Here is a 14,444-nt window from a genome sequence, read left to right on the forward strand (position 1 = left end):
TTTCTAAAGAATGATAACTAATAATAATTTTATTTAGACCACAGTGGGCACAAAGCAACGGTTTTACATTGTGGCACAATCCCCGCAAGAGTCGTTTACCATAAGCATATTCTGGCAGTGTGTGTGGGAGGCCGATGTGTATTTAGTGGTTCAGCTAACCGAGGATATGAGCTATATTCCACTAAGCAGTCAGCAGAGTCTGGAATTTGGTCAGGTTTGTAATTAATTTAATTAAAAAAGACAAAAACTTTTAAACCTTTTAGTCATTGACTAAAATGGTTTGTTGTATTTGGGGAAGAGTAAGTATTTTTTATATATAAGTCTTAAAGTAATTTACACGTATAGATTAACTACAGTTACAGTTTACAGTGAGTTACCTCTACTTAGCAGACTTTTATTTGGCAACTTGACAAACATTTTTAAATCTTTTAATCATTGACTAAAATGGCTTATTATATTTGAGGAAAAGTAAGTAATGATTTTGTAGTAGTGTAAGATTTTGTTTTGAATGTTAATATCTATATCACGGACCGAAAACTATAGCTTTTAATTTAAAGGTCTTAAAGTAATTTACAAGTATAGAGTAACTCTATTAGAGTTACAGCAGACTTTTATTTGGCAACTTTTAAAAATAAGTCTTTTTATTATAAATAATATTTATTTTAAAAGGCCAAAAATACTCTGTACTATAAAAATCAGAGGAAACAGTTACAGTCTTTCATAACTGTTATCAAAGACTTTTAACAAAAATTCGGACAGGGACTTGTTTTAAATGAAAAACGAAAAAAAAACCCTTGGAAATAATGAAAGACTTCAGGTTGGTGATATCTGCTAAGTATTCTTCAGTTCGATTTCAATTGACAGCTAATTTTACAAAACCTACATAGATAAAAATTTGTAATTTGATACATAACAATAAACACAGCAACCCACATATTTCCATTTTACTGGTTTTACGACAACTTCATCTAATCTCTTTCTTTCTGACTAAGATCTTAGCGTCTTTTCAAAATTGAACACCCGAAATGGCGCCACCAAGTGTCGATTTCTGTATTTTGTTATAACTTTTTAATGGATGGTCCGATTTTGACCATTGTTTGTATGATATATATTGATAATTAAAATAATCGGCATTTATACGGACGGACAGATAGACAGACGTCTTGTGACGCTGATCAAGAATATATATACTTTATGGGGTCGGAAACGTTTCCTTCACTGCGTTGCAAACTTCTTCTATAAAAATGCGCGAGGAGCTACTATTTTACTCTACGAGTAACGGGTATAAATATATAAAATAAGATATATTTGAAAGTTTATATTATCTCACCGTTATTTCAATTTTTAAATCTATTATCCTGCAGTCACTTAATCCATGCAAAATGTTCGTGACTAAGCACTCAATTTTTAAAAAATTAGCTTATTTTGGTTTACGATTATCACTTTTTAAAAAGTTGCACACATTGAGCACCTTGTATGCGCTTTTGTAGGTAAGCTTTCGGCTTGCTGTTGTTGCTTACGGCTCTGCGTCATTGTAATCGACTGCGTTATTACTTTGTGCCGGTGCCTGAGGAACTGCAGTGTACTTATACTATGTATAATTTGGATTTTAATATGTTTTCTATATCTATTTTTATACCCTTGCAGAGTGTATTCTTGATCAGTGTCACAAGACGAGTCGATCTAGCCATGTCCGTCTGTCCGTCTGTTTCTACGCAAACTAGTCTCTCAGTTTTAAAGCTATCGGGCTGAAACTTTCCCAAAAGTCTTTTTTCTATTGCAGGTAGTATATAAGTCGGAACCAGCCGGATCGGACAAATATATTTTATAGCTCCCATAAGAACTATCGGGAAAAAAATTTTAAAAAATTATATCTTTCGTGTTTTTTAACCTCTAACTTTATAAGCTTGGATATACATATTTTAAATTAGTTCTGAATTTCGAATTAAATGTTATCAAAATCGGACGACTATATCTAGCTGCCATAGGAACAATCGGAAAATTAGTGGTAAAATAATATGGAAAAATTATATCTTCGGTGTTTTTTAACATTTTTTTTTTTTATTTGCTTATGAATTTCGAATTAAATTTCATAAAAAACGGAAGACTATATCATATAGCTGCCATAGGAACAACCAGAAAATTGGTCTAAAAACATGAAAAAAAATTATATCTTTAGTGTTTTTTTTACATACAACCTTCTAAGATTGAAAATAACATTATTTAATTAGTTCTGAATTTCGAATTAAATTTTATTAAAATCGGACGTCTATATCATATAGCTGCCATAGGAACGATCGGAAAATTGGTGGGAAAATAATATGAAACAAATTATAGCTTTGGGGCTTTTTGACATATTATCTTATAATATTGGGAATAAACAATTTTATATTTTTAGGAATTTCGAACTCAATTTAATAAAATTATTGATTAATTTTTATATCTGCAAGGGTATACAAACTTCGGCTTGCCGAAGTTAACTTCCTTTCATGGTTAATATATAATTAATTTCCATTTTTTAATTTTAACATTTACAAAAATGTTTTCTGTACAAATTTTTATTTGTATAAAATTAATTAATACGGTGCAGAAAGGCCTCAAACTTTAAAAATACAAATTTTTAATGGGGTGAGAATATGACCTCAAAAATTTTATGCGCTAATGAGCAGTTTTGGAATTATATCCAAAACACCTAAATTTGCTTCTGAAAAACTTATTTCTACACATCAATTTGGAAATTTTTTTGACCTTTAAAATAACAGTATATGAAATATGAATTCTTAACTCTTTTACTCGTATAGTTTCCGAGATCACAGCGCCTACACGGACAGGTAGACGTGACTAGATCAAGTCGGCTAGTGATGCTAATCAAAAATTTTAATAAAATTTAATTCGTACGCGTAAGAGGTTATATGTTACAAAACACAAAAGTTATAATTTTTTCGTATATAGCTTTCCGAAACTAACTTCTTGTTCTTCTTGTTTAGTTATATTTTAGCCAAATTGAACAAATTGATTTCGATCAAAATCAAATTATTGCGAAATTGTCGCTTCTTACACCAGCCCACTGTACTTTCCAAGACAATTATCCTATGGAAACACATGTGGTTTCCACGCGATTTCTAAATAATTAACTAAACTCTTATAGAGGTTATGCCAGCCATCGCACTATCTCGTAAGACAGCGTCTCTACTTTTTGCTATAGGCCTAGTGTCGCTACACTACGCAAGGATGTGTAAGGTGTCTCTAAGGGGCGCTATAGGTGTGCTTGTCAAAAAAACAGATTTACTGGATGCTTTTTTTGTGACAAAAAGTATTACACGATCTACTAAATGAATTCGGCAATCTAATTTAGAAAATGAGTAAATATTCGGAAAATTAGTAGGTTGTATAAAATACATTTTGTCACAAAATTTGATATCCGAAATTTTTTTTGCTGTAGGTGCGATCGTCACTAGACTTTTAGCACGGTAAGAGGTGTTATTGTTTGATATCAGAAGTTTTTGTTTTTAAAATTAGTCATATTTTTTTCCATACTACAATCTCTTTTTGTTTTATTTATACGAACATTTCGATTTAGGTCGATGCATATCTCTTCAGTTTATAATTTTAACGAATCTCCTCAGTACAACAATCCTTTCTGCCAATATTTCTTGTAGTTTTTAGACTTGTTTAAATAAAATGTGTAAGTTTAACAAACTAGTTGAATATTGATGTGAAGTAAAGCAAATAGTGGTACAGATTGTTATCCTTTAACCGGGGCACCAAAGAAAGTTTTATCTGCTTCGAAGTCTTAGAATGTGTACGTTGAATGTCAGGCATTTAAGCAACTAGAGTTAAGAAGAGTTACAGGTGAATTCCGAGGGATTTTTCGACCACAGCGTGGGGGTGACGCATTTGCTCGCTGTACTCCGGAAGATTCATGAAGTCCTCGAAACCGATGGAGTCAACGCGGCCAGTCAGCACATCGTCCATGAAGTTGCTGGACTGCAAGAAGGGCAGGCGGCCCACCTGGCGGGCGGCGAAGCGCTCTTTACTTTAAAAATCATAAAGTTCAAGTTTCTAATATGATTATAATACCCTAAATTGAATGGATACGCCAAAAAAAAAGTTTAACGATGAACTATAGGAAAAATGTCAATTTTTTTGGCATAAAATCAAATTATTTTACAAATTAATTTTAAAAATAAAATATATTTTTTGAATTTACATACCCTATCTAAAATTATCTAAAATTTTTTACTAACAACACTATAGTGTTGATAAACGAACAAAGTCATCTGTTCGATTGACTTTGTTGTGTGCTTAGATTAGTGAAAAATCTTTGCAAACTTTCACTGTTTATTTTGTAGAGCAACAAATGGATTTATTATTTCTGATTATGGCAAATCGTAGCAAAGGAATTTGTAAATGTATCTTAGATTACATGTTTTGATTATTATGACTTGTTGTCCAACTGTGAACTGTTTTATATGGTGTATAACTTATAAATGGCACAAAGTTGCAAAAAGGTAAAAACGCAATGTTATTACCAAATGTGTCCTTAATATCGCAAAACTAAACATTTTTGCAACTTTTTGTACGTTCTTCAAATAAATGACTTATGTAGGTCCAGCAACTTATGAGCTTCCACACGCTGCACTGCTCGGAAGATGCTCTAAGAAGCTAAATACCAACACAACATTACGGCGAGGAATTTTATGAAACTTTAAATCATCAAATATCAACCGAAATTAAATGTTTCATTGGTCATATTAAAAAACATATAATGGACCAATTTAAGAAGAAGCACACTTTGTGGCTAGCCGGCAATATGAGTTTAAGCGTTTGTGCTCAAAATAAAAAATGAATTATGAGGATGCTGGCGTAAGGCTCAAAATAAAATTTGCATCTAAGCTTGCAGAAGAAAATAACAATTTAAGTTCTCTTTTACTCCACTCTGCCATCATTTCGGCAAGAAAATCTAATGAAAATAACATGCATTTTGTTTTAAAAGCGGCTTTAACAGAATCTGTTGGTCAGTTTAAAGAGAAAATTAGCAAAACTGTTTCCAGTCCCATATCTTCTGAAAAGCCCTATCCTTTTTTATGGAAAATAATTTAACTAAACAGCAATATCAAAATATTAAAAAACTAAATAAACAACAGGGCTGCGATATCTACCCACCATATTCGAAAATAGTGGAGGAGAAATTAAAATGTAGGCCTGATGGAATAATTTGCAGCGAAAATGAATGCCTCCTTACAAAACTTGTTGAACCATACCGCTTCCCGAATACTATGCAAGAGGAAGTCTGTAAACGCTTACGGACATAACTCAGTACTTACTTATTTTCAGCTACGGTTTTGATGGTTGTACAGGTCATAGCTTATACAAACAGAAATTTAACATAACTGAATCTCCAACTTTAGATGACTCTCTTTTTGTGATCTCAATAATACCCATTAAAATTGTAGATCAAGCAGAAAAATTTATTTGGCTGAATAAATCTCCGCAATCCACAAGACTTTGCCGTCCTCTGAAAATTTCGTATATTAATGAATCAACATTAAAAATCTGAATGTCTACATGCTCTCTTATAAGAACAGCGAAATATCAGTGAAATTTGATGGTCAGATAACCCTAATAGTCAGTCATGTCCAATGTGTGGAGCAAAACCACTCAAATTGTTGAAATAAATGGTTTCTTTTCCAAAACATTTGATACGAAGCCAAATACGGATCAATATGGAATAAGCCCCCTTCATGCGTGGATACGTTGCTTTTAATTTGTATTTAAATTATCATATAGAATCGAGCTAACAAAGTGGCATGTCAAAGGTATAGACAAAGACAAACTGGAGGCACGGAAAGAGCAAATTCAAAATTCGTTTTGGAAAGATATGGGACTTCATATAGACAAGCCGAGGCAAAATGGTATGGGCAACAGTAATGATAGAAACACAGTTGGCTCTTTGAGAGAAGGTGCATCGGAAGCAAAGCATTTGTGGGCATTTGCGTTGAAAAAAAATGTTAATGTTTCATGTAAAACGTTAAAGATTGTCAATGGTAGAATTAAATTTTCCTATATTAATCTGTTTTACTTCGTCTAAAATTTCTAGGACTCTAAAAGATTATTTTGGGACAAACTGACAAATAGAGTTAATTTTTCATTTTGGGATGTTCCCCAAAACTGGGTATTACTTTTTAACGTAACACCCTATTTCGATTTACTTAAATTTTGTTATGCAAAAAGTTTGTTTTTGTTTCATCAAACTTTTTGTTAGTTATTGTATCATTCAAACGGCATTTCAATTACATTTCCATTGATGCCAAAAGTTAAACGAAGCAAGTTCAGGTTTCGAGTATACTTAACTTTTGTTTCGTTAAAATACTTATGCCGACTAGGGTAGATTTGTCAGAAGGTAGCGTTTCCGACCCCATAAAGTATTCTTGATCAGGATCACTAGCCGAGTCCGTCTTTTGTGCGTATAAACGCTAAAATCTCGGAAACTATAAGAGCTAGAACAGTCAGACTTGGCATGCAGTGCCACGCCAACTAACGACCACAAATGGCTTAAACGCTTAAATCTGTCTGCTTTTTGCTTCTTGAGCTGAGTAACGAGTATCTTTTCCGTTTTTCCGCTCTTCCTTTTTTTTTTTTAAATCGTGTGAAAACCACACCCAGAAAAAAATCCGTTTGAAACGTTCATAAGTGAAGCCCAAACGGGGTAAAAAAGTGCGGAAGCCCGTTTGTTGACAGTTCATGAACGACCGTTCATAAAATTCGACCGATACTTTAATGTTTCTTTCGGAATGATAGGGCTAGTTTAAAAACACAATGGTCTTAACTTGGAAACATAAGAATATAAAAACGGTTTGTGTACATGATTGTTTTATACATGTATATAATGGGTACTTTTATAAGGAGTTCGCTTTATGCGTTCGTTGTAAGAAATTTGTAAAATGGTCAAATTTTGGGACGTTTTTATAATTTTAATTTTGGAAAAATTATTACTAATATTAACCCTAGTTTTGTATGGAAAAAGTTTGTGTATAAAAAAAGCTGAGTTTTTAAGGCGAGGAAAAAAATGTACAAATAAAAGTTTGGCATTTTCAATAAGTACTGAAAGTGTTATGAAAGGTATTATATCAATCGAACGGCATCATCATCATTTTGTAATTTAGCATGTAATTGTTGTTGCATTTAGCATGCCATACTCTGTGAAAGGCTATAATTCTCTGTGTTTGAGGTGTCAGTTATAATCCTTAGTCCATTTGTAAAAGTTTCTTTTTATCTTTGACAATCTACACTTTTCCACATTTGTTTTTACTGATTATATTATTTTTGACCCATAATAAAATGTCTTTATTTTTTATAGGTTACGAGTAATCCCTGTATGATATCTTTCTATTGCGTCATTAGCTATTTGAAAATGGTTGCTTATAATTGTGTCTGCCCCTTTTGTATTAGCGCTATTTTATATTTTTAGATGTTATTTGCCCTTATTATACCCTTGCAGAGGGCATGATGATTTTAGTCAGATGTTTTCAACGCAGTGAAGGAGACGTTTCCCACACCATAAAGTATATTCTTGATCAGCGTCACTAGACGAGTTGATCTAGCCATGTCCGTCTGCCTGTCCGTCCTTCTGTCCGGCCGTCCGTTTCTATGTAAACTAGTCTCTTAGTTAGTCTTTTTTCTATTGCAGGTAGTATATAAGTTGGAACCAGCCGGATCGGACAACTATATCTAATAGCTCCCATAGGAACAATCGGAGAAAAAATTAAAAGAAAATTATATCTTTGGTGTTTTTTAACATGAAAATTAGTTCTGAATTTCGAATTAAATTTAATCAAAATCGCACGACTACATTATATATCTGCAATAGAAACGATTTTAACTCTCCAAGCTCATCAACCGATGATTGTAGATCAAAGTTCTCCAGCTTCTTCCAAAGGGATTGAATCACCAAAGTCTTCATTTCCAAAGAGGTCTTATATTATGGCTCTGCGCATGGAAATAACATTTTTTAATTGGTTTTGAATTGTGAATTTAATCAAAATCGGACAACTGTATCATATGGCTGCTATAAAAATGATCGCAAATCAGTCGAAAATGTGAACAAATTATGTCTTTGGTGCTTTTTAACACATAACCTTCTAAGCTTGGAAATAACATTATTTAATTAGTTCTGAATTTCGAATTAAATTTTATCAAAATCGGACGACTGTATCATATAGCTGTCATAGGAACGATCGCAAAACTAGTGGAAAAATAATATGAAACCAATTATAGCTTTTTAATCTTCTAAGCTTGGAAATAACAGTTTTTCATTAGTTTTAAATTTAGAATTAAATTTTATCAAAATCTGACGACTATATCATATTATAGCTTTGTGGCTTTTCGACATATCTTATAATATTGGGAATATAACTTTTAATATTTTTAAGAATTTCGAATTCAATTTAATAAAAATCGAACTAGTCTAACATAAAGAGTAGTCTAAAAAATTAACTGATATAGTTTTTCTTTTTAATATCAATAAAGTCAGCAACAATTCTTAAAAATTTCACATGGTGTTGCTAAAGTTGATTATTTCTTATAACTGCAATGGTAAACAAACTTCGGCTTGCCCAAGTTAACTTCGTTTCTTGTTTTTAAATTCATTTAAAGGGATATATTCTAATATTTTTTCACTTTGTGACTTCTGTAAGTTAATGAGTTTGTATATCCCCGCTTCAAAAATAAGCCTTTGAAAAAATTAATCTGCGTCGAATTTTCGTTAAAATATAATTCTTTGACTGAAAAATGTAAAATAATTTGTTATGTTCTTTTATATGTACATTTAAAATTGCTCACTTTGAACATCACAAAATTTGGTCCTCATTATTTTTTATAATTTGCATGCTTTTTTTGTTTTTTTTTTTGTTTTGATGATTTAATTAGTTATTCAACACTAATGCGTGATATTGCAACTACTAATTTCCATTTGAAAATTTAAGAAATTTATTAGGAACTAAGAGAAGAGGGTTATAATATTCGGATATAGGCCGTTTGACTAAACCATTTTTTATTATCTTTCAACCTGTATGCATACTCGTACAAATTAACATGTTTATTTCGAGTTTTTCTAATTAGGCATTTTTACAGTTTTAATTTATGCTTGTAAAAATTGATTAGCTACGTAATATATCAGAATCATAATTACCGAAGAATCCATTTTAATTTCGCTAAAACTTAATTTATTTTACTGCTAGTAAATGATTTTATTTCATATTTTTTAATTGATTTAAATTTAATTTTTGGATTTTTAACATTTATGTTATGTTATAGTGCTATTGCACTATAGCTTGTTAATATAGTGATAGCAAATAATATTCTAGTTCTATTAAACAATCTTAATTTGGTATATTTTTCGTCACCACTTCTGACCTAGATGGTAGTAATATCGAGTAATGACAACTTATTGTGTAATGGTGTTACATGTATTTGATATTTAATGATTGCGGTATAAGTGTTAATTAATTATTGTGATAATCTAGAGTTCGTGATTGATAAAAGAAAAGTAAATAATTTGTATTCGGTCCAAACGCTTGTATTGCTCCATGACCACTTCGTGTCATATTTTGATTATATGTCATATTTTGGTTAATGTTGGAAGATAAGTCATTGTCTTTTAAAAATGATATGCGAGTTACAGTATCTTTAATTAATGTTGGTTTTTGTTTTGGTTCTGTATTTTTTTACGGTTCTGAGACTTAGGTTTATATTGAAATCTTTTTTGATTGGGTGCTCAAGCGGTTTTTCCAAATTGATTTGCCTACAGCTTCAGCTTGTTTGGTGCCTTATTGGCTTTGATTGCTCAAGAGTATACTCTTGTTCAATATATGTTCCCTATAGAAACTTAACAAATTGTTTTACGTCTCGTGAGTATGCGTTAGGGGTCTTGATTCTATGCGAAAGATTTACTCGTTTCCAGATATGTTGTATAGACTTACCCTTTACATTATCTTTTAGTCTGATTATTATCTTAATTAACGACACATCTAAAACTCTATAAGCGCCCTGTACTGACTTTAAAATTTCCAGTGCATCAACTACAAAGGTTTTCCGCTTTACCTCTGAAATCTTTGACGAAGTGTTTTTTAAACTCAATATTAGTCCTTTTTTTAATTTTTTCTTCTATGACTAAAGTCCTTTCGGATTCTGACAAATAGTTTTATTGTTCTAACTCGGGTAAGTTCAGATTGCTGGTATTGTTATAATTTGGATATATATTTCTTGAACTTCTTGATCAGTTGCCGATTTGTTTTCTTCCGTTACATCTGTATCAAAATCAGTGAACGTGGCTTTTAAAGGGGTATTTAAAATCGTTCGATTGATATATGTAGTGTATTGTGTGAGTGAGAATACTTTTGAGAATACGCAGTGAAGGAGACGGTTTCCGAACCCATGAAGTATATATATTCTTAATCAGCGTCACAACACGAGTCGATCTAGCCATGTCCGCCTGTCTGTCCGTTTTTACGCAAACTAGTCTCTCATTTTTAAAGCTATCGGGCAAAAGTCTTCTTTCTATTGCAGGTAGTATATAAGTCGGAGCCAGCCGGATCGGACAACTATATCTTATAGCTCCCATGGGAACAATCGGGGAAAAAATTTAAATAAATTATATCTTTCGTGTTTTTTAACATATACCTTTCTAAGCTTGGATATAACATTTTAAAATTAGTTCTGAATTTTAAATTAAATTTTATCAAAATCGGACGACTATAATCATAGCCATAGTAACGATCTGAAATTAGTGGTAAAATAATATGAAAAAATGATATCTTCGGTGTTTTTAACATATAACATTCTAATATATATGGATATTGATACACTTCGAACAGTACAAAAAGGTGGCCCAACGACACCAAAGCTCGTACTTGTTACGCGAGGGGCCCTTTTATCAATTTGGACAAAAAATGCGAGTTCACGAGGAAGATACATAAAACAAATAGAGACGGTACACAAATGAAAATAAAAGGTACAACTACGAATGAAGCAAATGAGTTAAAATATGAGTTTTTAATACCGGAATAGAAGTTGAAAAGCAAATCAAATGAAAAAGTTTATTATAGTTATTACATAGAACGCGAAAAGGCTCATGCAGACAAAAAGTTGATGTACAACGTGGAAAATTTTGAGGATAATAATTTCGTGTTAGTTTAACAGGAACATTAAATGTTAGGCGGTTTAAAAGATCTGCAGAATCAATGTCACCTCTTATATGATTTTGTATAAAGCATTGTTCTACGATTTACAAGTGTAGGTAAATTAAGCAATTGTAATCTACTATTTTACGAAGGTAGCCTTACGTTTTGATCCCAGTTCAAACTACGCAGGGCAAATAAGACAAATTTTTTTTGTACCGACTGAATACGGTCGATGTGAACTTGATATTGTGGACTCCAAACCGACGAACAATATTCCAAAATAGGACGGATAAGGGAGGTAAATAATAATTTGGTCGTATAAGGGTCATCAAATTCTTTTGACCTACGCTTTATAAACTTTGTTAACAGTGGCCATAATGTGGCAGTCAAATTTAAGTTTAGGGTCAAGAAGAACACCTAAATCGTTAACTGAATATATACGGTCAAGTTTAAGAAAGTAACTGATAAACGTAGAAGTACCCCTATAAAAAGTCATAACGTCACACCATCCATGAAAACAATCAATATCCGACTGTAAGTTAAATCCCGACGCTATATCATTATATGATAAACAAAGCTTAACATCATCAGCATACATTAGTACACGAGAATATGTTATGATTGAGGGAAGATCGTTAATAAGCAAAGTAAACAGCAAAGGGCCCAAATGACTACCCTGAGGCACTCCAGATGTCACGTAGATCAATTTTGAAACAGCATTCTTGAATATAACCCTCTGAGTCCTACCATTCCAGTAACATGAAATCCAAGATAATAGATTACCAGGAAACCCAAGCTGATCTAACTTAAATAAAAGAAGAGAGTGGTTAACGGAATCACAGGCCTTACTAAAATCTGTTTATACAATGTCACAGTGCATTTTTTCTTAAACCCATTTATTACAATAGATTCAATTCAAGAAGGTTGGTGGTGGTCGATCTTCGCTTAACAAAACCATGCTGACACGGTGATATAAGAGAGGAACATAAATGTTGCAAATGAGAAGTGATAATACGTTCAAATGCTTTAGGAATTGCCGACAATTTAGAAATACCTCTATAATTTTGGGCATCCGCCTTCGCACCTTTTTTATGGAGTGGAATAATAAAAGAGTCCTTCCACATAGAAGGAAAAACTGATGATGAAATAGACAAATTAAAAAGTTTAAGAATAGGTTTATACATGGTTGACGCACAAAACTTAAGCACATATCCAGGAAGTCCATCTGGACCGGGAGAACAAGTTGCCGTTGTTGTTGCTAAATCTCTTAAGAGAGAGATTTCGGTGATTACAGGGGAAAAAATACAATTTGCCCTATTTAAGGGATTAGGGTAGTTAAAATTTGACCAAACTGTCGAACTATAGTTTGGAAGAACTTAGCAAATAAATTAGCAATTTCAGAATCTGTCGATGCCAATTGGTGGGAAAATAATATATAACAAATTATAGCTTTGGTGCTTTTTGACATATAACTTATCTCGTAAATAACATTTTTTAATTATTTTTGAATTTCGAATTTAATTTTATCAAAATCGGACGACTATATCATATAGCTGTCATAGGAACGATCGGAAAACTAGTTGTAAAATAAAAGAAGGTTATATGTTAAAAACACCGAAAACATAATTTTTTAAAGTTTTTTCCTTGATAAAATTTAATTCGAAATTAAAAACCAAATAAAAAATGTTATTTCCAAACGTAGGATGTTATAAGTTAAAAAACACCGAACATATAATTTTTCAATATTATTTTAACATTAATTTTCCGATAGTTCCTATGGGAGCTATATTATATAGTGGTCCGATTTTAATAAAATTTAATTCGAAATTCAGAACTAATTTAAAAATGTTATATACAAGCTTAGAAAGGTATATGTTAAAAACACGAAAGATATAATTTTTTCTTAATTTTTTTCCCCGATAGTTCTTATGGGAGCTATAAGATTAGTTGTCCGATCCGCTGGTTCCGACTTATATACTACCTGCGATGGAAAGAAGACTTTTGGAAATGTTTTATCCCGATAGCTTTAAAACTGAGAGACTAGTTTGCGTAGAAACGGACAGACAGACGGACGGACAGGCGGACAGTCTGACGAACAGACGGACATGATCGACTCGTCTAGTGACGCTGATCAAGAATATACTCGTATATACTGCATGGGGTTGGAAACGTCTCCTTCACTGCGTTGCAAACTTCTGACTGAAATCATTATACCCTTTGCAAGGGTATAAAAATTATATCTTCGGTGTTTTTTAGCATATAACCACCTAGACTTGGAAGTGCAATTTTTAATTGGGTTTGAATTTGGAATTAAATTTTATCAAAATTGGACGACTATATCAAATAACTGCCATAGAAACGATCGGAAAGTTAGTCAGAATATATGAAAATGTTATATCTTTGGTCTTTTTAACGTATAACCTTCTAAGCTAAGCATTTTTAACTAGTTCTGATTTTGGAATTAAATTTTATTAAAATCGGAAGACAATGTCATATAGCTGTCATAGGAACGATCGGAAAATTGGTGGGAAAATAATATGTATATGTAATATAATATATAATAATATATAATAATACTCTAACCTATATATGTCAAAAAAATGGTCTGAAAAATTAATGAAATAATTAATTTTTTGATGGTCTATCCGAGGAACGATTAGGTTGACTGTTTCTATTCTTTCTTCTGCCGGATTTTAAGGACATGGTTTTGTTGTTAGTATCAACTATTGCTCCTAACTCTTTTAAACTGTCGTTTATCAAAATGGCATCGAATGTATTTAATGTTGGTAACAAAAAGAATTTTATTTTCGGTGCAGTCAAATAAGAATGCTATGTGACTTTGATTTTTCCGCCAACCGATATGGCATTTTACTGGATTTGCAATGAATTTAGGTAGGATGTAATTAATTTTTGAACCGGTGTCAATAAGAATTTTTTTGTTTCTCCACTCCTCATATGGTAATGATGAGTTCTTTATTCTACAAAATTAAGGTAAGTGTAGTCATATGGGTATTCCTGGTCTGCTTGGTCTACTGTGCCGCAGTACTCTGATAGAGTTTCATTGTATTCGTTGGCGTTTGCTCTTGTGATTTTAAAGTTTGGTCATAATATGAAAATTATGGTGATTCTTCAACTTTCATTGAAATACCTGTAGCTGACTGGATGTTAATGCTTTTGGATTTCTTTTCTGTCTCGTTAGTTGGCATTGGTGGCCTTTTTTGGCATGTTTGTGGCTTTGCGGACAAAGGTTTAAGAGGTGGTTGG

The 14,444-nt window shown here is 32.1% G+C and overlaps 1 protein-coding gene across 4 annotated transcripts in view; it reads left to right on the forward strand.

Moving 5' to 3' along the window:
• Nucleotides 1-14,444, forward strand: part of LOC108032944 (tyrosine-protein phosphatase non-receptor type 21) — a 152,037-nt gene that overhangs the window by 55,803 nt on the left and 81,790 nt on the right. For 3 of the 4 annotated variants that reach the window (XM_044091587.2, XM_044091588.2, XM_044091586.2), the window contains exon 5: nucleotides 38-214. In XM_044091587.2, coding sequence (XP_043947522.1) covers nucleotides 38-214 — 177 coding nt within the window. Of the gene's footprint in view, nucleotides 1-37; nucleotides 215-7,690; nucleotides 7,769-14,444 lie in introns of those variants that run through there. The other variant, XM_050890297.1, reaches the window with a different exon arrangement.

Source organism: Drosophila biarmipes, unplaced genomic scaffold (assembly GCF_025231255.1).
Source record: "Drosophila biarmipes strain raj3 unplaced genomic scaffold, RU_DBia_V1.1 ptg000019l, whole genome shotgun sequence".
Taxonomy (NCBI): domain Eukaryota; kingdom Metazoa; phylum Arthropoda; class Insecta; order Diptera; family Drosophilidae; genus Drosophila; species Drosophila biarmipes.